Source organism: Protopterus annectens, chromosome 10.part0, assembly GCF_019279795.1.
Source record: "Protopterus annectens isolate FY-2018-M chromosome 10.part0, PAN1.0, whole genome shotgun sequence".
NCBI lineage: Eukaryota > Metazoa > Chordata > Ceratodontiformes > Protopteridae > Protopterus > Protopterus annectens.
The window spans coordinates 370,957,226-370,981,992 of NC_056744.1; the positions used below are offsets into that span (position 1 = coordinate 370,957,226).

Here is a 24,767-nt window from a genome sequence, read left to right on the forward strand (position 1 = left end):
AGAAGGCTGGCCATAGCCACCATGAAGGAGAAGACTGGCTCCCCAAGATTTATGCAAGTCAAGGGGTGTTACCTAATGACCACCTCAGTACCTTTAAAGGAATGACAATATATCATCTCCTTAGTTGTGCGCAAAATGCAAGGAAGAAGTGCTCTGCTGGCACACTACCAAACACACTACAACATAAAAGTGATCTGACACCTTTTTTTTGACCAGTGTAAGATTTCACATTTAAATCTGTTTTTTTTTCAAACACCTTTATTGAATTATCATTTGTGACTTAACGCAGGTTTACATTCATATAACAATCAAACTATATGAACATAATAAACATTATACTTCATATATATTGCTATATATCATATAACCCAGGGGTGGGCAAACTTTTTGATTCGTGGGCCACATTGAGTTCTAACATTTGACAAAGGGGCCGGAACAGGAGCAGATAGATGGCATGCTTTGAAAACATCACCTCATTGGGGGAAAAATACACATCTTGGGATATGGAGAAAACATGTGCTTTAATTTCCAATGAAATGAAGAAAAGCATTACAATAAAATCTCTGACTTCGAAATGAGTCTTTAAACACTGAAAATCAAATAAATGACCATTTTATTTTAAAGCACTGAAAGTTCTGTTATCCTTCAGGATATCACCATCACTCTCCTCCTGACTGTCTTTTTTTTCATATTTCACTTTATTTGAACTGCATTACACTAGACATGCCTGGAGAACTTTTCATAAACATGCTGTATAACTATAGCTGTCAGGGGACAGATTTGTGGTCTGTGCATTTAATGTACATTTGCATCTGGACTGGAGTACAATGCAGTTGTACAAATGAAAGGAAAACTACAGTAGTATACTTTAAAGAACCAACATGAGCAGGAAGAAAATGTCCAAAGTTGAAAGAAAGACATTTCTTGTGGGAAGGGGCTGATAAAGAATGGGAGGCTGAGTCTGTGATGAATATTAAGCAAGCAAAGCAACCAAACTATAGTGCAGTTCAGTGTGACAACCCAACTGTTGGGAACACACAAAGTACAAATGTTCAATGGAGTGCCTAGTGATGTGGAGAGAATGCACATTTTACTTATTTTAAGCAGTCAGATCATTTCTTTTTTTTGAAGGATAAGGCAAGAGAATAGATAATGAAGCAGATCGCTCACACACACACACTCTTCACCTTTCAAATCTGCATTCACTAATTTCACTCTCTCTCTCGATTGCATACACACACACACACACACACACACACACACACACACACACACACACACACACACACACACACACTTCACCTTTCAAGCCTGCATTCACTCACTTTCTCTGTCTGATCGCTCACACACACACACACACACACACACACACACACACACACACACACACACACACACACACACACACTTCATCTTTCAAACCTGCATTCACTCACAATCTCTCCGATTGCATACACACACACACACACACACATGCAGTTTTATGGTGTAAAAGTCCGTTGAGCTTAAATCCAAAACGGCGGGCAGTCCCATTATTCAAACAGACGCGCTCCCGCATGTCCCTTCACCTTTCAAGCCTGCATTCACTCACTTTCTCTGTCTGATCACTCACACACACATACACACACACACACACTTCACCTTTCAAACCTGCATTCACTCACTTTCTCCGATCGCATACACACACACACACTTTACCTTTCAAATCTGCATTCACTCACTTTTTCTCTCCGATCGCTCACACACACACACTCTTCACCTTTCAAACCTGCATTCACTCACTTTCTCTCTCCGATCGCATACACACACACACACACACACACACACACGCACACACACACATACATACACATACACACACACTTTACCTTTCAAATCTGCATTCACTCACTTTTTCTCCGATCGCACACACACACACTCTTCACCTTTCAAACCTGCATTCACTCACTTTCTCTCCGATCGCATACACACACACACACACACACACACACACACACACACACACACACACACACACACACACATTTGTTACCTTAAAGAAAACTTCAAAGCAAGCTGTGCAGCAACTTCCATTCTGCCTGGAAAACTCTGCAGTTTTATGGTGTAAAAGTCCGTTGAGCTTAAATCCAAAACGGGGGGCAGTCCCATTATTCAAACAGACGCGCCCCGCATGTCCCTTGATCTTAATTCTGACGGAGGCTGACATCATCGCGTGATGACATCAGCTCCAAAACCACGAAAAATGAAAAAGTCTAAAAAAAAGACGAAAAATCAGAAATGAAGGGGTGCCTTGGCGGGCCGAATCAAAACGTTTAACGGGCCGCATGTGGCCCCCGGGCCGTAGTTTGCCCATGCCTGATATAACCTAAGCAATACTAAGTAAATTACTCATTTCCTTCTTTTTCTAAATAAGAATCATCTTTATTAAACCATCACTTACTACATAGGCAGTCATACATTTATATATATAAAAACAAACCACACCAACACAATCCTAGTTGCAAGCATTTTACATCACAAACCATACTGACACACTCCCATATGCAAACATTATACATCAGTTATAATCTACCCAATGTTTCTCACTCACACATTACATAACTAATTTGTCCTTTCATCTTTTCAACCTTATTCCTCCCTTGTATGTATTGTTTCCAGAATTCCCATTTTTTTCCTATGTAGTTTGCTCCTACCCTTTTCTAAAGATAGGTCTCAATTCCAGTTGTTTTATCTCTGTTATTATATTTACTACTTCCAGTATAGTTGATTTAGATTTTGATTTCCATTTTCTAGTAATTGCTTGTTTGGCAGCCACCATTATTTGAAACAGCAAGGTCTTACCATGTCTAGGCAATTCTCATTCTGTATCATAGCTCAGAAAAATTATCTCGTCATCACATCAATCTACTCACCCAACATCTCCGACAGTGCATCCTGCAGGGAGAAGTCGGAAGGTGAGTAGTAAAATAGTGGCAGCTATCTCCCCAGTGAGGGTCACATTGCCTCTTCCTTGTGTCTGTCAGTGATACTCTGCTATGGCTGCCAGCAGGGGAAACCTACAAATCTTGTTTTATGGGGCATGGAGGCACTGTTGTTCTTAAATGACTGTTTGAAGCATCCGAATTTCTTGCCTGTTGTCCCTCATGTTTCCATGGTAGAAAGAGAGTCTAGTACACTGATATAGCTGGCTGCTAATTTGACCTCTGAATTTGGAATGTGTATTAAGCTCATAGTGTGGTTAAACAAATCTTTAGGGTATTGGAAAGAAATTAATGCATTCTTTTCAGTGGAGCTACAGATCCTAATCCAGAGAAACGTTACCAAGTTTTCAGAGTTCTGGTGTACAGCATCCCTTCTGACATACAGTGTTCATTTTGAATTTGAAAAGATTTCTTATTTTTTTTTTTCTGCTGCTCTCCAACTTTCTAGTATGAAGAGGTTTATGTGTAGATTTTCTTTGATGACTGTAGTTGACTGCAAGTGTTTGATATAAACCAGATCATCAGCGTGCAAAAGAACCTGTTGTTCAAGCTGAGAGGTCTGTGAGTTGAGGAAGAGAGAAAACAGTGCCGACACAATGACCGAGTCCACATCACAGCTGAATATAACTTGTCCAGACATAAAACTGAACTTCCAGCACAATTTTAAATTTGCAGAGTATGATGTAATCAGCAAATCAATAGGTCTCATTTTCAAACCCAGTATATCTTAAATACCTACAGAAGGATTCATTAGCCAACAAAGTCAAAATCATTGGGTAAGATCAATGAAAAACAAACTAGTTAGAATTCTATTACACATATTCTTAACTATATGATTTGTGAGAAGCCAGATGGCATTCATAATATTATATTCTGGCAAAGCCATGTTAGCATCTGGTAAAAATGTCATGATTTTCAATATATTGGAGCAGTTAGACAAGTAGTGAGATGGGTCTGTAATGAGGGGAAATAACAGGGTTGGAATTCCTTTCTTTTACCTTTTTATTCCTTCTCTGATGGGGCATAGCCTAATGGCTCCCAGCTTACTCATTCCTCCAGGGATAAGAGCCAGGCATCACCAAACTAGGCAAGATCCCTCTGACCCATTTGTTCCTATTTCAGGAGACTTATTGGCCTATTTCTTCATCTGTAGGTGAAAGTCTGAAATTTGGGAGTGGGCCAGTGTTCTAGTACTGTGAAGTTCCTCATCTCTTCCCTCCTAACACTTATGCATAGACATTTTTCCACTCACAATGGCTGATTGGGCAGGGAATGATGCACAACTTCCACTAATGTCGTTCCATCTTTCTGTCTTTCCTGACTTGGTGTCACATGTGGCAACTAACAGCTCAAACTTGCCCCGTCCTGTCCCACAAGTGACTGCCTACCCCACAGGTAGTCATCGCTAATGTGGTGGGTCAGATCGCCTCCTTTATCCAAGGATAGTAAAGCTAGCTTTGCCACTCAGTCCATCCTTCTGTACCTGCTCCTCCAGCACCCATGCTATTAACTCAGCACATGTTTGCCTAAGTTTGCAGTCAGGGCAGGGAAAAATTCTCTTCAGAAAAGAGTGACCTAGTTTTGATGGTCAGTAATTACCCCCACAGGGATGCTTCTAGAACAAAGTTTAAGTTAGATAGCAAACAGGGCTTGCTTAGTGTGTTTACTTGCTTGCACAGTCTGTCTGATACCTCCACTACTCGCACATGGAGAGCGTTTTTGTTCCTCCAATGGGGACTAATAGTCAGGTCTATTAATTCTCCAGAGAGGCTGAGAGCCCTATGGGCCAGTCATGCTTTAGCCAGGGCATGAGCTTCATCAGCTCATCCCCACAGAGGCAAGAGTCAGTGTGAGGGAGCAGGTTAGCATGCCTGTGAAATAAACTAGCCTAACTCCTACCAGTAGTGACTTTTAAGCTCCACAATTGCTGTTTGGCAGGAGGGACATGTCAGCTGCCCCATGCTCTAACTGCTGTGCAGTGTCGGATAACTAGACTCACTGCTATGCAATGTGGAATCATTAGACTCACTGCTGTGAAGTGTAGGATCACTAAGCTCACTGCTGTGCAATGTAGAATCATTAGACTCACTGCTGTGAAGTGTAGGATCACTAAGCTCACTGCTGTGCAATGTGGAATCATTAGACTCACTGCTGTGAAGTGTAGGATCACTAAGCTCACTGCTGTGCATAGTGGAATCATTAGACTCACTGCTGTGAAGTGTAGGATCACTAAGCTCACTGCTGTGCATAGTGGATCACCAGAATCACAGCTGTGCAGAGTGGGAACACCAGGCTCACTGTTGTGTGGAGTAAGATCACCAGGCTGACTGCTGTGCAGAGTGGTATCACTAGGATCACTGTTGTTCACATTGAGATCACCAATCTCAGTGCTGTGCACAGTGGGATCACTAGGCTCACTGCTGTATGTTGTTGTTCACTATGCTGACTGCTGTGCATTGTGGCTTCACTAAGTTCATTGATGTGCATAGTAGGATCACTAGGCTGACTGTTGTGTAGAGTGGGAACACTAGGCTGACTGTTGTGCAGGGTGGGATACCAGGCTCACTGTTATGCAGAGCGGGATCACCAGGCTCTCTGATGTGCATACTAGGATAACCAGGCCCACTGCTGTGCAGAGTGATATCACCAGGCTCACTGTTGTGCAGAGTGGGATAACCAGGCTCAGTGCTGTGCAGTGTGGTATCACTAGGCTCACTGCCATGCAGAGTGGGATCACCAGGTTCACTGATGTACAGAATGGGATCACCAGGCTCACTTATATACATTGTGGGATTGCTTGGCTCACTGTTGTGCATCATGCCATCACTAAGCTGACTGCTGTGCAGGGTGGGAACATTAGACTGACTGGTGTGCAGGGTGGGATCACCAGGCTCAATGTTATGCAGAGTGGGATCACCAAGCTCTCTGGTGTGCAGATTAAGATCACCAGGCTCACTGTTGTGCAAAGTGGGATCACCAGGATCACTTTTGTGCAGAGTAGTATCAACAGGCTCAATGCTGTGCAGAGTGGGATTCCCAGGTTCACTGTTGTGTAGAGTGGGTTCACCAGGCTTACTGCTGTGCAGCTGAGATCACCAGGCTCACTGCTGTGTAGAGTGGTATCAGCAGACTCTCTGTTATGTAGAGAGATCACTGTGTTCACTGCTGTGCCTCATAGTATCACTGGTTTCATTGCTGTGCATCTTGGGATCACTAGGCTCACTGATGTGTAGCTGGGATCATCAGGCTCACTGCTCTGCAGAGTGGGAACATCAGACTCACTTTTGTGCAGAGTGAGATCACCAGGCTCACTTCTGTGCAGAGTGGGGACACTAGGCTGACTGTTGTGCAGGGTGGGATCACCAGGCTCACTGTTATGCAGAGTGAGATCACCAAGCTCTCTGATGTACAGAGTGGGATCACCAGACTCTTTCAGTGTAGAGAGAGAGATCACTGTGTTCACTGCTGTGTCTTAGGGTATCACTAGGCTCATTGCTTTGCATAGTGGGATCACTATGCTGACTGTTGTGCAGAGTGGGAACACTAAGATGACTTTTGTGCAGGGTGGGATCACCAGACTCACTATTATGCAGAGTGTGATCAGCAGGCCCTCTGATGCGCAGAGTAGGTTCACCAGGCTCACTGCTGAGCAGTGTGGGATTATCAGTCTCACTGCTCTGCACAGTAGTAATCTCCAGACTCACTGTTGTGTAGCACAGGATCTCTAGGCTCACTGCTTGCAGCATGGGATCACTCGGTTCACTGCTGTGCAGAATGGAGTCACTAGGCTCACTGCTATGCAGCATGGGATCACTAGGTTTACTGCTGTACGTCATTGTAGGTCACTAAGCTCACTGCTGTGCAGTGTGAGATCACCAGACTGATTGCTGTGCAGCACTAGTTCACTAGTCTCACTGCTGTGTAGCATGGGATCACTAGGTTCACTGATGTTCAGCACTGGTTCATTAGGCTCACTGCTATGCAACATGAGATCACTAGGCTCACTGCTGTGCAGGGCTTGATTACTAGTTCCACTGTTGTGCAGAGTGGGATCACTAGGCTCACTGATGTACAGTGTGAGATCACTAGACTCAGTGCTGTGCAGCATGGGCGTCACTAGGCCCATTGTGCAGTGTGGGATGAATGGCTCAGTGCTATGGGTGAGACACCTACATTTCTGTAGAGGTTGCCAGTCCAGCAAACTGAACTGTGTCCTTCTTAACTGCTCACTCCCAAACTCCACTCCCCAGCCCTTCCAGCACAAGTGAAAATTAACAAACACTGGTTGTCTTTAAAGTCAGTGGTCAGATCCTAAGTGGCATCATTTTGTGTCTTCTAACAGCATTTTATATTCCTTCCTTAGAAAATAAAACTGCTTTCCTTCACTCCACCTGCTTACCTTAGGCATGAGTGGCTGTTTCAGCAGCTGCATCAGTGACTCTCTTTACAAAGAACAATCTTGGTAACAGTTCATGTGATTGTATAACCACAGCTCAACAAAGAACAAGCAGGTCCTTGATCTAAATACAGTAAGATGGTCTGATTATCTTGATAGCTTTCTTAACCTCAGAATCACAGACTTAGACATCAGCCCAGTGAATCAGGATAGTTACTTTCCTGTGCTGAACAACTATACATCTTAAGATATGTCATTGACAGGAAGAGCAACTCTTTACTGAAAGAGCTGAAAAATACAAATATATATATATATATATATATATATATATATATATATATATATATATATATATTTATATATACAAACACACACACACACACAGCTACAGCCCACACACCCCCCCCCCGTAAATTAAACGTACCAACTCCGAGATCGCACTACAGTGGGAAAAAGCTAATTTCCTAACCCCACTGTATCATGATCACCATAAAGAATGTACACATGATGTCTATAGCACTTATCTGTATGGCCTAAAAAACAAATACAGAGTGGCAAAATAAACACTATATAAATAGTATAAATTCCTACACTGTATAAATAATAACTATAGAAATTAAAACTACATCTCATAGTGATACCACAAAATTAACAGATTAAACTATAACATTTACATATGTGCTGATACAGTATTTACATATTATAAATTTTAGATGTTATGAATTCATTGTTATGAATTTTAGATGTTATGATCTCGATGTTATGAATTTAGATGTTCTGGGTTTTAGATGTTTTGAAGTGTAACTATATATATATATATATATATATATATATATATATATATATATATACATATATACATATATATATATATATATATATATATGTGTGTGTGTGTGTGTCTATAAAATTTCACACACACACACACACACACACACACACACACACACACACACACACACACACACACACACACACACACACACACACACACACACACAAGTATAGATAGGTAGATAATGACATACACACACATATGCATATTGACAGATGGCTAAACACACACACACACACACACACACACACACACACACACACACACGCACACACACATATAGATAGATGGATAAGCACACACATGCACACCTACACCCACAAAAAAACACATATGTTCAGGGTTAAGAGGAAGAATTAGGGAGAGGAAAAAGCAAATATAAGAGAGCTTTGTGAGCCAAAGGGAAGACAAAAACCCAAGGATGTATATGGCACTAGATATTTTACTGAAAACAAATTATTTTGCACTATTTTTGTTTGGCAGACATTTGTATTTTGTGTGACAGACTGCCAGTTTTTTAATAAATACTGCATTTTCTGTTATATTTTTGTAAAGGATACAGTCTGTTATTAAACAAATTGACGTTTTGCCTGGCTGGTGATGTTTCATCAAAGTTTATGATTAACATTTCTTTATATTTCTTCTTTTGTAGAATCCATTGACTGTTCAAGCAGAGGTAATGCATTTGGAGAAGACAATATAATGTAAGTAGGCATAAAGGAAAATGCAGAATAACTGTAAAACTTATGGGGTGACTAACAGTGGGTACCATGTATTATATTTCAGTACTGCTGCTGCTGTGGGGGGGGGGGGTATATTCAATCCTGGAAAATTTCTGTGAACTTTAGTAGAGGAGAGATATCACTAGACCTTGCAATGCTACTTTATAAATATGTGATCAAATAGGTAAGTTACTGAATTACAAGGGCAAACTCACCAAACTCCCATTTTATTGATTTTTTTTTGTCTGCTTTCCAAAAATAGTCTAACCACGGAAAATGTTTAGATTACCTGAGGGTTTATGGGAGAAAAGCACTCCCCGGCACATGCAAAATCCATGGGAAGCACAATTTCTAATGGCATCTGTTTGGGAAACTTACAGAAAGGGATTCTGTCGAGTTTGCCATTGATATTAGTGACTGTATCCAGCTAGTTTCCTTTGACTAACCTTCTCATCTAAAACTGTTTTTATACATTAAAAGGCTGCAGCTGAAATTTACATTGTACTGAAGGTGCCCTTTAAAATCCTTTAATGGATGCTTCTTTGAGGTCTCCATTGCTTTGATAATACTTTGAGAAATATTACAGAAAATACATTTTGCCATTTAAAAACCCAAAATAAGGAAATCACCATAAAGAAAAATCAAAACCACCAAGTCTAAGGTATATTTTGCAGCTTTTGTGAATAGAAGTACTTCAGTAGCTACATTTGTAACCTGATGTTTTAATCAGCTTACAATCTTGCTGCTATTTTGTCTCATTAATATATTAACCCTTTCACGTTATTTAGGGTGTTGATTTGTTTTGATACACTATGGGGAGGATATTAAAATGTTCACATTCTTTTGGATGCTGATTTGTCACTGTGGGATACTGTCATTCCTCACTGATTTATCAATCATGATTTCATGTTCCTTGCTTGCTCATTTCAGTCAAATTGTCTTCTGCTGAATACTAGAATACTAAAGCCGTGCTTTTGGTATACTTCCCTTAGCGACATTCTAGAAACACCTGTTGGGCATGTTTAATAATACTTTGGTACACAACTTGTTCCATAGATCCTCTTCTGGTTGCCTAGCAAGCCAAAATTGTACTAATATAACCTCTGGCACCAGTGACCCCTTTACATATGTGGCCGCATGGATGAAGCTGATCATCTCCCTCTTTCCTGTTGTAGTTCATCCAGTATCATTTACTGACCCTCAAGACTAACATATTTGTCACCAAAATGTGGTACATGGCATGGAACACAATGGGTTCTCTTAAAGGCTGGCATCATTGGACGTAGGTAGCTTACTACTTTCAGCAATGAAACCTTCAAAGAGGTCCACATATATCTGTTTGGGAGGGAGTATCCTGGATGTCAGACCCCAGAAATAATAGAAAACAAATGAAACACCACAATGCTTTTATGAATATGGACAAATCAGAAATATAGCAAGTGTGAATTTATTTTTTTATCTTTGTATTTCTCTGTAGCGTTCAGTGTCCTGATGGTTGTGCAACATCAAGCTACTCTCTGTGGGGAACAATGATTTACACTGTGGTAAGTGGGTTTGGTGCTTTAATCATATAGTACTTAAATAGGTTCATAGGTAAGTACTGGACTATCTGTCCTTGTGGGCTAAGCCTAGCCAGTTTCCATTTCAAAGGTGACAATCAGACCTTGTACCTTGTGACTGTGAGGTAAACACCTTAACTATTATACCCACCCCAACCTCAGCCAATAACCAGAGGTCAGAATCAAAACCTGTACCTTGTATTTGTGAGATAAGGACATTAATCTTTATGCCAAACCCTCCCGAAGAAATTATATTTTTGTAACTGATAATCTTCTGTTGTAGTATTAAACTAGCTAGGTTACTAGTATTACATTAATATCATTCCACCTACACATATAGCAACAGATATGGAGTTTGGAATGACAATATTTTATTATTTATTTATTTATTGACATTTGTTGACTGGGAAACTCCACTGGGTCAGAAACCCATTTTCAGTGGAGGCCCGGGGAGAAAAGCTCTACAGGTAATCAAATATTGTACAGAACAAATACAAAGTGAAAGAGATATGCATACATTAGCATCGGGTGGGGAGTGATAGTATATAGTTAATACATAATACATAATTAGCATAGGGCGGGGAGTAATGGTATATAGTTAATACATAATACATAATTAGCATAGGGTGGGGAGTAATGGTATATAGTTAATACATAATACATAATTAGCATAGGGCGGGGAGTAATGGTATATAGTTAATACATCATACATAATTAGCATAGGGTGGGGAGTAATGGTATATAGTTAATACATCATACATAATTAGCATAGGGCGGGGAGTAATGGTATATAGGTAATACATAATACATAATTAGCATAGGGCAGGGAGTAATGGTATATAGTTAATACATCATACATAATTAGCATAGGGCGGGTAGTAATGGTATATAGTTAATACATCATACATAATTAGCATAGGGCAGGGAGTAATGGTATATAGTTAATATATCATACATAATTAGCATAGGGTGGGGAGTAATGGTATATAGGTAATACATAATACATAATTAGCATAGGGCGGGGAGTAATGGTATATAGGTAATACATAATACATAATTAGCATAGGGCGGGGAGTAATGGTATATAGTTAATACATCATACATAATTAGCATAGAGCAGGGAGTAATGGTATATAGTTAATACATAATACATAATTAGCATAGGGTGGGGAGTAATGGTATATAGTTAATACATCATACATAATTAGCATAGGGTGGGGAATATTGGTATATAGTTAATACATAATACATAATTAGCATAGGGTGTTGAGTAATGGTATATAGTTAATACATCATACATAATTAGCATAGAGCAGAGAGTAATGGTATATAGTTAATACATAATACATATTTAGCATAGGGTGTTGAGTAATGGTATATAGTTAATACATAATTATCAGACTGTATGGATACATGATAACATATTTTCAGTCACAAGAAAGTAATCATGATTATTAGTAAATTGCACAAATCGTAGGTAGGAGAAACAATCATACAGAGGAGGAAGAGAATAGTATAACAGCGGCTTAAAGTGTAGGATCTGAATAGTTAAGTGTGTGAAGTTAAGGGGGCTTGCACTGTATTTCACAGGTACAGCTGGGATTATTTAAATAGTGGGGCTTTAGTGCAGCTTTAAAGGCTATTAGAGAGTCAAGTTGAGTAATGTATGAGGGGAGGCAATGCCATAGTTTGGCAATGTTGTAGGAATATCGGCATTGTCCTGCTCTTTTGTTGGGTTTAGTTACATTTAAAAGTGTCCTTTCTGAAGACCAGAGGGTTCAACTTGGGGTGTATGTGTGTAAGATAGATTGGAGTGCAGGACAGCCATCAGGTTTGAAAATTAGCTTATGAGCAAGTGTTGAGTATAATAGAGACAGTGGTGAAATTCAAGCCAAGACAGGTTTGAGATAGCTTTGCAGTGGTGTGGGCAATTAGGCATGTTAGAGGCGAATTTTGCTATCTTGCAGTAACAAGATTGCAGGTTATTACTGAGGGATGTATGAAGGTTGGTGAAAATGGGGCTTCCATACAAGAGGGATGGGATAAGCATAGTGTTTGCTAGTTTTATCTTACTTTGTTTATCTAGGTAGAGTTTATGTCAGTATAGTTTGCCAAGTTTGAAATGCATTTTCTTTACTGTATTGAGAATGTGTTGTTCAAAAGAGAGTTTGTTATCAATAGTGATTCCTGAAAGTTTTGCAGATAGCACCTGTTCTACCTCTGTGTTGTTATGTGAAAGCATTTTGAATTCTGCAGCTGGAGGTTTTGATGAAAATAGTAACAATTTAGCTTTTTTGGGGTTCAGCATTAATTGAGTGTCATTCAGCCAGGTTTGTATGGATGTGAATGCATCTTGGCTATGTTGGTTGAGAAGGATAATAAGAGTGGTAAAGTAGTAAGGACAAGTGAGATAAATAAGAGTCTTAGTAAGTGACTCATATTGGATTTTAGGGAGTGGAGTTGGTTGTATATGCTAAAAGAGGTGGTGGAAAGTGTGTTACAGGAGGGGATGTGGCAGGAGAGTAGAAGGGGTTGTTTATGATATGATGTATAGTACTGGTTAAGGTGGAGAGAGGGTGGAGTTACAGGAAGTATAAATGTAATGAGAAAGGGGGTGGGTGGGAATGAGGGTAAGGTAAGGGATCTGAGTGAGCCCATAGGGAAGTGGAGGGCGAACAAAGTGGGTGGCACCCACCTTCACTTGAAGGTGAAAAGAAAACTATCTCCATGAGCCAACAAGCAAAGGTAGGAAGAACAACAGATGTGATAGTGTTTAATCTCGCCGTTTGTTCTTACACATGGGTTCGGAGCCGATCCTCGGCTCTGTGTCGGCCGCTTGCAAGCTCTGCATCGAGAAGAAGCTCGAGACAATCTAATACCCACAATCCCCCTCTGCCTTTACCTCAGATCTAGTTTGCCGCTGCTGTGTTCGCATCGCTGGGAGCTAGCTCGAGCATCTTGAGATAAGATATAACTTATTTTTGTTATATTTTATTGGAAAATTTGTTCTAATAGTAATTTTTGATATACTGAGTGTATGTGTGTATGAGTAGGTTGAATTCTCGGTACCGTTAAATTTATTAATTGGTTAGAGTTTTTCGGGGCCTACCAACCCTACTTAAATTTGACAACCGGACTTGACATTTAAATTGGATTTGACTTTTTTCACCGGATTTGACTCTTATACTGGACTTGACTCTTATCTTACTTGTAGAATGTCTGATAAAGTGAAATCAGGTTTTAAGCGTTGTCAGTGTGGCCAAAAAATGTCAGTGACTGACAACCATAGTTCCTGTGTCTACTGCCTTGGCCCTCTCCACTTACAAGAGGACTGTTCAATCTGTCACTCTTTTAGTGGGAGGGTCATGACAGATAGGCGCAGGAAACTTATGGACAGAGGATTATTAAAACCTTCCTTTCAGGAGGCTCTGGATGCTTCTGACCAGGCATCGAAATCCTCGAAGGAATCAAAGACGTCGGAGCCCAAGTCATCGGCTCCGAGCTCTTCGAGTAAAGTTAGATCACCGGTTCCACAGACTTCGGGCCGAGTGTTCAACTGGTGTCGGTTCCTGACTCTCGAGTCTTGGGACCGGTGCTGGAGCTCCCTCCATCGACTTTATTGAGGTCGGCTCCGTCTTCGGTTCCTTCGACCCGTTCTTCTTCCAAACTCTCCGATGTCGATGTGGATCGTGTGGTGCAGAAGTTATTGGAGCATTCGGCCCTGTCCAAACTTATTTCAGTTTCCACCCAGTTGGTGTCGAAACTTGAAGGCCTCCCATTGTCTCCATCCATTCCTCCTCCGAGACCTGTCCAGTCTTTGGAGCCAGAAGAGGTTGATCTTCTGATTGTGGAGCCCTCGGGTCCAGAACCGTCCTTTTCTCGGTCTGTTCCTCTCACCTCGACTCCGTCGGGCCCGGTACCGGAGTCTCGGAGCCGACGATCTGTCCTTGGTTCCGGGGCCGAGAGTCGAACCGACGTTTCGGTTCTGACTCTTCCCTCGGGCCTCGGCGCTGATCGATTCGGCTCCGTCCTCGGGTCGATGCCTTCGTGCCTGTTTCGGGATTCTTCCCATTTCTTTGGAACCGGGAGATTCTTCGATTCGGGACCCGGGGCTCGACCATCGAGGAAGGTGTTGTCTACCCAGACAACCACATCAGTGGAAGCAACCTCTCCTCCCCATAAAGGGCTGTTATCCTCCTCTGCACCCACGGCCACATCCAAGCGTCGAGCACCAGTGTCTCAGCCACCCCTAGAGGGTGCCCTCTTCCTCGGAGGCTTCTTCGGATGCTCCCACGAAGAAGTCCCTAGGAAAAGATTGTGTAAGAGGAGACACTTGGATTCTCCACAAGAATCCTTGACATCCGATACTGACTTAGATGAGTCAGAAGGGTCCCCTAAGTCACCTTCAGAAGATGTCTCTTTTTCGGACATATTGGAGATCCTGAAACAGAGAGGTGATTGGCACTCCCTTCCCCCTTCTGAGGATGAGTCAGTTTTGCTGAAGGCATTCGGTGCTCGCCCTTCTTCCTCCTGGGTCACTCCGCCCTTCGACAAATTAATGGAACTTATTGCTCGAAGGGCGTGGGAGGCTCCTGACACAGTGGAACCAGTCCCAAGGAAACCCAATAAGTATATCACTGCACCTCAGGACAAGACCTACTTAACAAAAGGAGTTCCAGTGGACACTATGGTGGTGGCAGCTGCCACGAAAAAGGAGATGTCGGAATCTTCCTCATCTGTCCATCCCCCTAATAAAGATTCTAGGACTATGGACAGGTACGGGAAGCGCATTTTTAGTTCAGCGGCTTTTTCCATGCGATCCCTGAACTATTTGACCCATTTTACACGACTACAGAGGGATCTAGTCAAAGAGTTGGGAGATACCCTCCAGGGTACTACAGATGCTGCTGTCTCAGAGAAAGTGACAGCGCAACTTAATACCCTTACATCCATTGTGAACTCGTCCATGAGGCTGATTTCTTACGCAGCCGAAGGTTCGAGTAGGGCAGCAGCTTCAGCGATTGCTCTTCGCAGACAATCCTGGATGCGCTTATGTTCATTTGCGGAAGCCTTCAAGTCTTCCTTTACTAATGCCCCATTTGACGGTGCCACTCTCTTTGGCCCCAAAGTAAAGGAGACCCTTACCCAGTGTGAACAGGAGGGAAAGACTCTGTCTGCTGTCGGAGTCCATTTTTCCACCCCAACCAGACCGTACCCCAAAGGGCAACGTGGTGGAAAAATGTGGTTTCAAAACCCCAAGGATCTTTCCCAGGCACACAGGGTGATGCCCCTCTAGAGGCAGAGGAGGGGCAGAGGTGGAAGACGCCGCCTGGCGACAGAGGGGTCCGCAGCATCAAGGTGACAGGGATACACTCCCTGGTAACCCTTTCCAGGACTCCTGAGAGGAGGACCGACTGTCCTGCTCTGGAGGCAGTCGGGGGTGGCTTAGCTTTATACCCTCAGGCCTGGCAAAACATAACTACAGACAAGTGGGTAAAAAGCGTGGTTACCAGAGGTTACAACATACCCTTTCTATCCCATCCCATTCCAAAGAAAAGACTCCCAGGTGTACCGCCCCATCTGCGAGAGCCAGCAGCTATAGAAATTTCAAAGCTGCTAGAAAAAAGAGTCATCCAACCAGTCCCAGTGGACCAGCAAGGATTCGGGACTTACTCAAGGTTCTTTTTAGTTCCAAAGAAAACAGGGGACTGGAGGCCCATTCTGGACCTAAGCGACCTCAACACCTTCGTCAAGAAAGAAAAGTTCCGAATGGTCACGCTTCAATCGATCCTTCCATTTTTACAGAAGGACGACTGGATGTGCTCAATAGATCTGAAGGATGCATACTACCACATCAAAATGGCCAGGGCATCCAGAGATCATTTGCGCTTCCGGCTGGGGGCCAGTCACTTTCAATTTCGAGCCCTGCCCTTTGGTCTGACCTCAGCCCCCAGGGTCTTCACCAAATGCATGGCAGTGGTAGCATCTCACTTGAGACGCCAAGGATTCCAGGTGTTTCCGTATCTGGATGACTGGCTCCTTTCTGCCACCACCCAGCATCAACTAGTACAGGCCAGAGACTATACTCTTCAACTGTGTGTTCACCTAGGAATTTCCGTAAACTTCGGAAAATCCTTACTTCAGCCATCACAGAGTATCTTGTTCATAGGAGCGGAATTAAACACACATCAGTTAATTCTAAGACTCCCTCCAGAAAGGATACTTTCACTTCAGACTCACATACGTCTTCTTCTCTTGTCCAGGAAATCCCCAGCAAAACTGGTACTGAAGGTTTTGGGACTCATGTCAGCTTCTCTTATTGCAATACCCTTGGGAAGGCTGCACATGAGAGTCCTACAATGGCTACTGTTTGCACAATGGTCACTCCAACAACTACCTCTAACACACGAGATTCTTATAACGAACACATGCAAAACACACCTAAACTGGTGGCTTCAAACGTGCAACCTTTCCAAGGGGAGACCATTTGTGCTACCCACGCCTACAGTTACGGTGACCACGGACGCTTCCCTGATAGGGTGGGGGGGCATCTTTCAGGGACAGACAGTCCAAGGCTTAATGGACCAATTTGGAGTACAATCTGCACATCAATGTTCTAGAGTTGAGGGCAGTGTTTCTAGCATTGCAACACTTTGCTCCCCTTCTTCCTCTGGGAACTATTGCAGTTCAGACGGACAACATGTCGGTAGTCTGGTACATAAACAAGCAAGGGGGAACCAAATCCTATCAGCTATGCAGAGAGGCCATGAGAATCTGGCAGTGGGCGGAGTCCACGGGTCGCTTTCTAATAGCAACGCACATCCCGGGGTCATCCAACGTCATAGCCGACAGGCTGAGCAGAGCAATTCTGTTACCGCACGAGTGGTCCCTAAAACATTCAGTGGTGAAAAAGATTTTTCGCACGTGGGGCCAGCCTTTCTGCGATCTGTTTGCGTCTCCAATGAACGCCAAATGCAGGAGCTACTTTGCCCTATTACCCCCTCCAGGGGAAGTCCCCAGGGATGCACTGATTCACGATTGGCCCCCGGGACTCCTGTACGCATTTCCTCCATTTCCCCTGATATCAAAGTTTCTCCAGAAAGCCAGAAACCTACACAGGACAATAATCCTCATTGCCCCATTCTGGCCTCGTCAAATTTGGTTTCCCTTCCTGAAGACACACTGCATTCGGGGACCCTGGATCCTGGACCCAGAGCCAGATCTATTGACTCACTCGTCAGGGGCTCCCCATCCCGCTCTTGTCCCTCCATCTAGCAGCTTGGCTGCTCCAATTCCAACTTAGCCAGGTCTGATCTTCTTCACGGGCAGTTCAGAATATATTGGTGGCTTCTCATAAAGCTTCCACTACTAAAACATATTCTAGTAAATGGAAGCGATTTGTATTCTGGGTGAATACACAGCAAGTGGATCCTTTTATAGCTCCTTTGAATAAAATATTAGAGTTTTTAACGGACTTGTTCCATCAAGGTGCTTCTCCTGCCACACTAAGAGTTCAATTGGCTGCCATCTCTAATTTCCATGTGGAAGAATGTGGGCTCCTGTTATGGCCCACAGACTTTGTAAAGTCTTTTATAAGGAGTTTTTCATATTAGACCACCAATTAGATCTCCTACGTCACCTTGGAGTCTAAACTTGTTGTTATCTAAATTAATGTTGCCCCCCTTTGAACCAGCCTCCTCTTGCCCATTGAAATTTTTGTCTTGGAAGACTCTTTTTGGTAGCCATTACATCCGGCTAGGCAGTATCTGAACTTCAAGCTCTCTCCATCAAGCACCCTTATTTGATCTTTCACTCTGACAGAGTTTCTCTTCGAACTAATTCATCCTTCCTCCCTAAAGTTTGTTCTATTAACAATATTAATCAGTCCATTGAATTACCCACCTTCTTCAAGAATCACTCCAACAAAATGGAGTATATGTTGCACAAATTAGATGTTCACAGACAGCTAAGATTTTACTTGGATAGAACAAAAGATCACAGGAAAACTGATCAACTTTTTGTGGCCTTTGCTGATAACAGGAAAGGATTAGCGGTTACCAAAAGAACTCTTTCTAAGTGGTTAACGGATTGTGTAATCTATGTCTATGATTCTTCAAATCAAACTCTTTTGCACAAACCCAAAGGACATTCCACAAGGTCAGTGTCTACATCCCTGGCTCATGCAGCCCGCCTATCACTAGACGCTATTTGTGTGGCTGCTACTTGGTCTAAGCCACATACATTCATTTCTCATTATAAGGTAGACAAGGTTTCTAGGGACAGGGCAACCTTTGGTTCCACTGTGCTCAAGAACGTCCTTCCGTGAGTTCCTCAGGAACAAGGAGCTAGGGACGCTACCCATGTGTAAGAACAAACGGCGAGACTGAACACTATCACATATAGAAGTTATGTCCTTACCATAACGTTCCATGTGGAGTGTTCATCTCGCCTTTGTTCTTACATTCCCACCCTCCCGCCCTTAGGAAGAACGTTCAGTTTTGGTGCCTGGCCTGGGCATTCTGCTTCTGCTTTGCAGTTGTTGTGTACATAGTTGGCATGTATATATATGTGTATGTGTCTATATATATATATATATATATAGACTCTTAGTTCTGTGCATATGTGATGTGAGCATGAGTGTGCTCTCTCTAGAGACTGGTTTGCTTGCAAACTAGATCTGAGGTAAAGGCAGAGGGGGATTGTGGGTATTAGATTGTCTCGAGCTTCTTCTCGATGCAGAGCTTGCAAGCGGCCGACACGGAGCCGAGGATCGGCTCCGAACCCATGTGTAAGAACAAAGGCGAGATGAACACTCCACATGGAACGTTATGGTAAGGACATAACTTCTATTTCTAAGTGGCAGAAACTATTTAAAATACACAAATGTACATGTGTTGAAAAGACTGGAATATTACAAAGCTCAAAGGGTTGTTAGCGTACAAAGTCTGAGTTGGTGAGAATGTCAGAAATTAAACAGAAACAGATGCCATTGAATCTTCTGCATCACAAATGGTACTTACAGTTGTGCACACTACTGAGGGATGTCAGTGGGACAGAGAGAAACAGAGTGTAGTCAGGCAGTGGTTTGTAGTATTTAAAGATGGCGCTGCAGCTCAGGGGAGGAATAAGAAAATTCTCAAGAGGAAGAGGAAGGGAACATACAGGATTGACAGGGCTGGGAAGCTTACAATAGGATTATATTAGGAGACTGAGAGAAGGGGTGAGGCTAAGAGCCAGGGCTTGGAGAAAGCTGTGAGAAAACAGGTTTGACAGGGCTAGGAAACTTACAATAGAATTATGTTATTAGAACAAGAAAAGGGGGGGGGGCTATGAACCAGGACTTATCCTTTAATACTTATTTGTTTGCGCTTTCTTTTCCCACCTTATATCCTTCACAAACTACCGTTCAGCAGATTTCTAAATTAGATCACATAATACAGAGGTTTCCCTTTTTCCCCATTATTGTGCAATCTTGGATTTAGTATAGATATATATTTGCAATTGGGTGAGTATGCAGAGGCTTTGCCCCCTGCAAAAAGCACTGCTTTTTATTGAAAGCAGAGTGATGTCTAAAGTTTTTCTACAAACTCTGATTCTTTTTGCATAGTGAAGAAGGCTATTGGCAGTTAGAGCAGAGGATTAAGAATCTGAGCTACTAATGCACTACTTCCTGGAGCTCAGGGTTCAGGGTTTGAGTCGTTATCCCTCTGTTTAACTACGGTGTGACCTAGAGCCAGACATTTAACCAGATAGTGCACCAGAGTCACTCTTGTAAAGTGACACTAATGTCCAGTAGGCTGTCTCAGTTATTATTATAACTTGTGTACTTTATTAATTTATCTTTCATTATTGCCTGCAGCAGTTCTGTTTTACATGAAGTTGTGTTTTTGGGGGCATTTATTAATTGCCTTGTACCCTTTGATGGATAAGGGAACATTGTATTTTTGGTGTGTGCATGTGTGTGTGTGTGTGTGTGTGTGTGTGTGTGTGTGTGTGTGTGTGTGTGTGTGTGTGTGTGTGTGTGTTTAATATTCTATCCTTGTTAAGGGAAAAATTTCTGGCCCCAGGATGAAGATTAAAGTGATTCAGTGAATCCTGCATGGAATTTCACAGGAAATTTTATTAAGGATAGAATCAGGAAAGTTTATATAGACTTTGAATGAGATTTCTGGAAAATGATTTAATTTCATGTAAAAAGAAAATGGATTTCTAGAATATTTATTTATTTGTCTCTGATTACTGGGAAAATGTCATTGGGCAAAGCCCCTTTTCACTGGGGCCTGGGAAGGAAAGCACCACATTACATACTTTTTCACATGCAATTAGTGTAAGCTAACTATAAGAACAACTTAGTCAAACATATCTAAAGAACATTCAACATTGTTTTACATTATTGTATATAATGTCACAATGAACTTTTAGTGCATAGACAGTGGATGAGGCACAGTGACAAGGTGTGAGTATTTAGTGATAACCTATTTGATTTGGCTGCATAAGGAGGAGGTTTAGTAATGATGCTGGTACAGGGTAAGAGTGTTTTGTTGAGAGCTATGATTTCACTGGTATTTTAAAAGATAGATGAGAAGTTATTAGAATTAGAAGGGGCTTAGTAATGGAGGTGTTACAAGTGCAGGACCATTTTGCTGACAGGTATGTTTTCAATGAGGTTTTACATAGTAGACAAGATGAGATATTTCTAATGTTTGTTGAGAGAGAGTTGTACAGTTTAACAACATACACAGAATTTAGGCAGTCACTTTCCTGGTTCAGATGCGATGTTTGCTCTGAGAGTGTTGATGGAGAAGTACAGAGAAGGTCAGAAGGAGTTGCATTGCGTCTTTGTGGATTTAGAGAAAGCATATGACAGGGTGCCTAGAGAGGAGTTGTGGTATTGTATGAGGAAGTCGTGAGTGTCAGAGAAGTATGTAAGAGTGGTACAGGATATGTACGAGGGTAGTGTGACAGTGGTGACGTCTGCGGTGGGAGTGACAGATGCGTTTAAGGTGGAGGTGGGATTACATTAAGGATCAGCTCTGAGCCCTTTCTTATTTGCAATGGTTTTGGACAGGTTGACAGACGAGATCAGACAGGAGTCCCCATGGACTATGATGTTTGCAGATGACATTGTGATGTGTAGTGAGAGTAGGGAACAGGTGGAGGAGACCCTGGAGAGGTGGAGATATGCTCTAGAGAGAAGAGGAATGAAGGTCAGCAGGACTAAGGCAGAATATATGTGTGTGTGAATGAGAGGGAGGATAGACGAATGGTGAGGATGCAGGGAGTAGAGGTGGCGAAGGTGAATGAGTTTAAGTACTTGGGATCAACAGTTCAGAGTAATGGTGAGTGTGGAAGAGAGGTGAAGAAGAGAGTGCAGGCAGGATGGAGTGGGTGGAGAAGAGTGTCAGGAGTGATTTGTGACAGAGGAGTACCAGTAAGAGTGAAAGGGAAGGTCTACAAGAGGGTAGTGAGACCAGCTATGTTATATGGGTTGGAGACAGTGGCACTGACAAAAAGGCAGGAGTCAGATCTTGACGTGGCAGAGTTGAAGATGTTAAGATTTGCACTGGGTGTGACGAGGATGGACAGGATTAGGAATAAGTATATTAGAGGGTCAGCCCAGGTTGGAAGGTTTGGAGACAAAGCCAGAGAGGCAAGATTACGTTGGTTTGGACATGTGCTGAGGAGGGATGCAGATTATATTGGGAAAAGATGCTAAGGATGAAGCTGCCAGGTAACAGGAAAAGAGGAAGGCCTAAGATAAGGTTTATGGATGTGGTGAGAGAGGACATGCAGGTGGTTGGTGTGACAGAGCAAGATGCAGAGGACAGGAAGAAATGGAAACAGTTGATCTGCTGTGGCGACCCCTAACGGGAGCAGCCGAAAGAAGAAGAAGACTTTCTGGTTCTAGATTTTTGAGAAAGCACTGAGTGTTAGTTCAATGAACCCAGTTCTCTGTGGGGAGAGTACCAGTTTAATAATGGACTGGTGGCAGAACATAAGCTGGGGCTCTAGAGGATTCAGTGTGCAGATTTAATTTGACTGTGGGCTAATAGATTAGGAAGCATCAGTAAGTTAACAGACTGAAACCTACAACAGTGGTGTGTTTAGTTAATGTAGTTACTTGCAAACCCTGCCATCTTATCATACTATTACTCCAGATTAGATAGCTGAGAGGACTATAGGTTAGTAAAAACTGATGAGGCACACCAGAGACTAGGAAGTAGATAGATGTGAGCTATGGTCCTACATGCATGGGCTGACAGAAAAGGAGTAACTTTATAAAGAAGTCCAAGTTTATAGTTATTTTATTTTTTCTTTGAACAATATATTGTATATTTTGATCAAATCACCATCTGTGATTTAGAACTGAATCAAGAGGTAATCTTTGGATAACACAGTGAACTGGAAGTGAGGTGTTTACTGATATAATTACAAGGATAAGGCAAGTGTGACATATAAACAAAAAGAAAAAAGAACAAGTAATGTGAGTAGCTCCACTGGTGAGCAATGGGTTACTTCTTATAACTGGAGGACAGAATTAAAGCTCCTGTGAAGACAAAAGCCAAGAGGTATTTTGGAGAAGCACTGTGTGTGTGTGTGTGTGTGTGTGTGTGTGTGTGTGTGTGTGTGTGTGTGTGTGTGTGTGTGTGTGTGTGTGCGTGCGTGCATGCGTGTGTGTGTGTGTGTGTGTGTGTGTGTGTGTGTGTGCGTGTGTGTGTGTGTCACTGGAGTGACAGGTAATACACACCCTTGGTGTAGAAGGCTGTGGGCTCTATTCTTAAGGTAGATGAATTGCTAACACTACAGTGTAGTATAAGGGGGTTCTGTCCTTTGGACAAGATGTTAAACCAAGGCCTAATCTGCTTGACTTAGTGGTAGCTCAGATAGACGTAAAAGGTCTCGTGGCACCTACTGAAAAGAGTAGGAGTCCTTTATTTATATACAAAAAGAACTCTTATTTACAACATATTTACATATGTATAAATATTTACAAATATACAAATATATAGACATACAGATCTGTTTAAAAACATTCATAATTTCCTTTACAATCATACTGAATTTTCATCATTATTAGACCTTATTCCTTTTTCCTGAACTACCATCTGATTTTACTTAATATTGCTGCTAAAATTAATTTACCATTAAACATAATTTCATTTATTCTTTCATTCCATATAACCCGTATAACATAAAACAAGTTCTTATCTATTCTTTTAACATATTCTTTACTTCTATTCTTATATCTGTATTTAATCATATCCATGTTTATTGTATCCACTTCTTTTATATCTTTGAAAAAATCTTCTTTACACAGTTTTCCTCATAAATGTTTTACTTTTTTACATTTCAAAAACACACGTTCCATAGTTTCTTCTTCTTGACAATGTAAGCACATACTATCATTTTCTTTGTATATGGCATATTTCCTTTTACTGGCAATTTATCTTTTACCAGTATCAACACAAGATCTTGGCATTCTACTTTCTGATTGCACCATTTGCTTTTTATTTTTATAGCTTTAATTTGTTATCTGTTAGATTTCCCATGGATTTATCATTATATTTTTATGCCATACTATTCTTTTTCTATATTATCAATTTTTATTTTCCACAAAAATGTTTTTTTCTTGGTAACATTATATTTCTTCATTTATATATGCACTTTTTCTCTTTTACTCTTTTTACCACACCGCCAACTTTATCATACTTATATTTATGCAATTTTACTACTGATCTCTCATTTTTTCATTTATCCACTGCAACACAAATTTAATGAAGCAGCATATGCCACTGAGTTAATTAACTCTAAACCTCCTTCCTCTTTATTTATATACAAAATGCCTCTTTTTACTGTGTTGAATCTAGAACCCCATATAAATTGAAAAATATCTGCAGTATTCTCTTTTCAAATGCTTTTGGCAACATAAATACACTACCCCCACCTAAACACTCTGTTCAACCTCAGCTTCTCCACAGGCTACATGCCCATAGAATGGCGCACAGCAATGGTTATTCCTCTCCACAAAGGAGGGGCCACAACTGACCCTGGTAACTATCGCCCCATAAGCATGACTAGCCTGGTCTGCAAGGCTGTGGAGCGCATCATCATGGAACTCATTAACAAAGACATTGGAAACCTCCAAACACTTGACCCGACCCAGTTCGGCTTTGTTAAGGGCAGATCATGCCTACTAAACCTGGTTGACTTCTTCGAGACCGTCACCAAGGCCATAGAAGAGGGGAAGGTAGTTCACACAGCCTACCTTGACCT

At 41.8% G+C, this 24,767-nt stretch overlaps 1 protein-coding gene across 1 annotated transcript in view; it reads left to right on the forward strand.

Moving 5' to 3' along the window:
* LOC122813138 overlaps positions 1–24,767 on the forward strand; it is a 211,479-nt gene that overhangs the window by 40,325 nt on the left and 146,387 nt on the right. The window contains exons 6-7 of the mRNA XM_044085285.1: positions 8,865–8,916; positions 10,412–10,478. Of these exons, the coding sequence (XP_043941220.1) occupies positions 8,865–8,916; positions 10,412–10,478 (119 nt within the window). The remainder of the gene's footprint in view (positions 1–8,864; positions 8,917–10,411; positions 10,479–24,767) is intronic.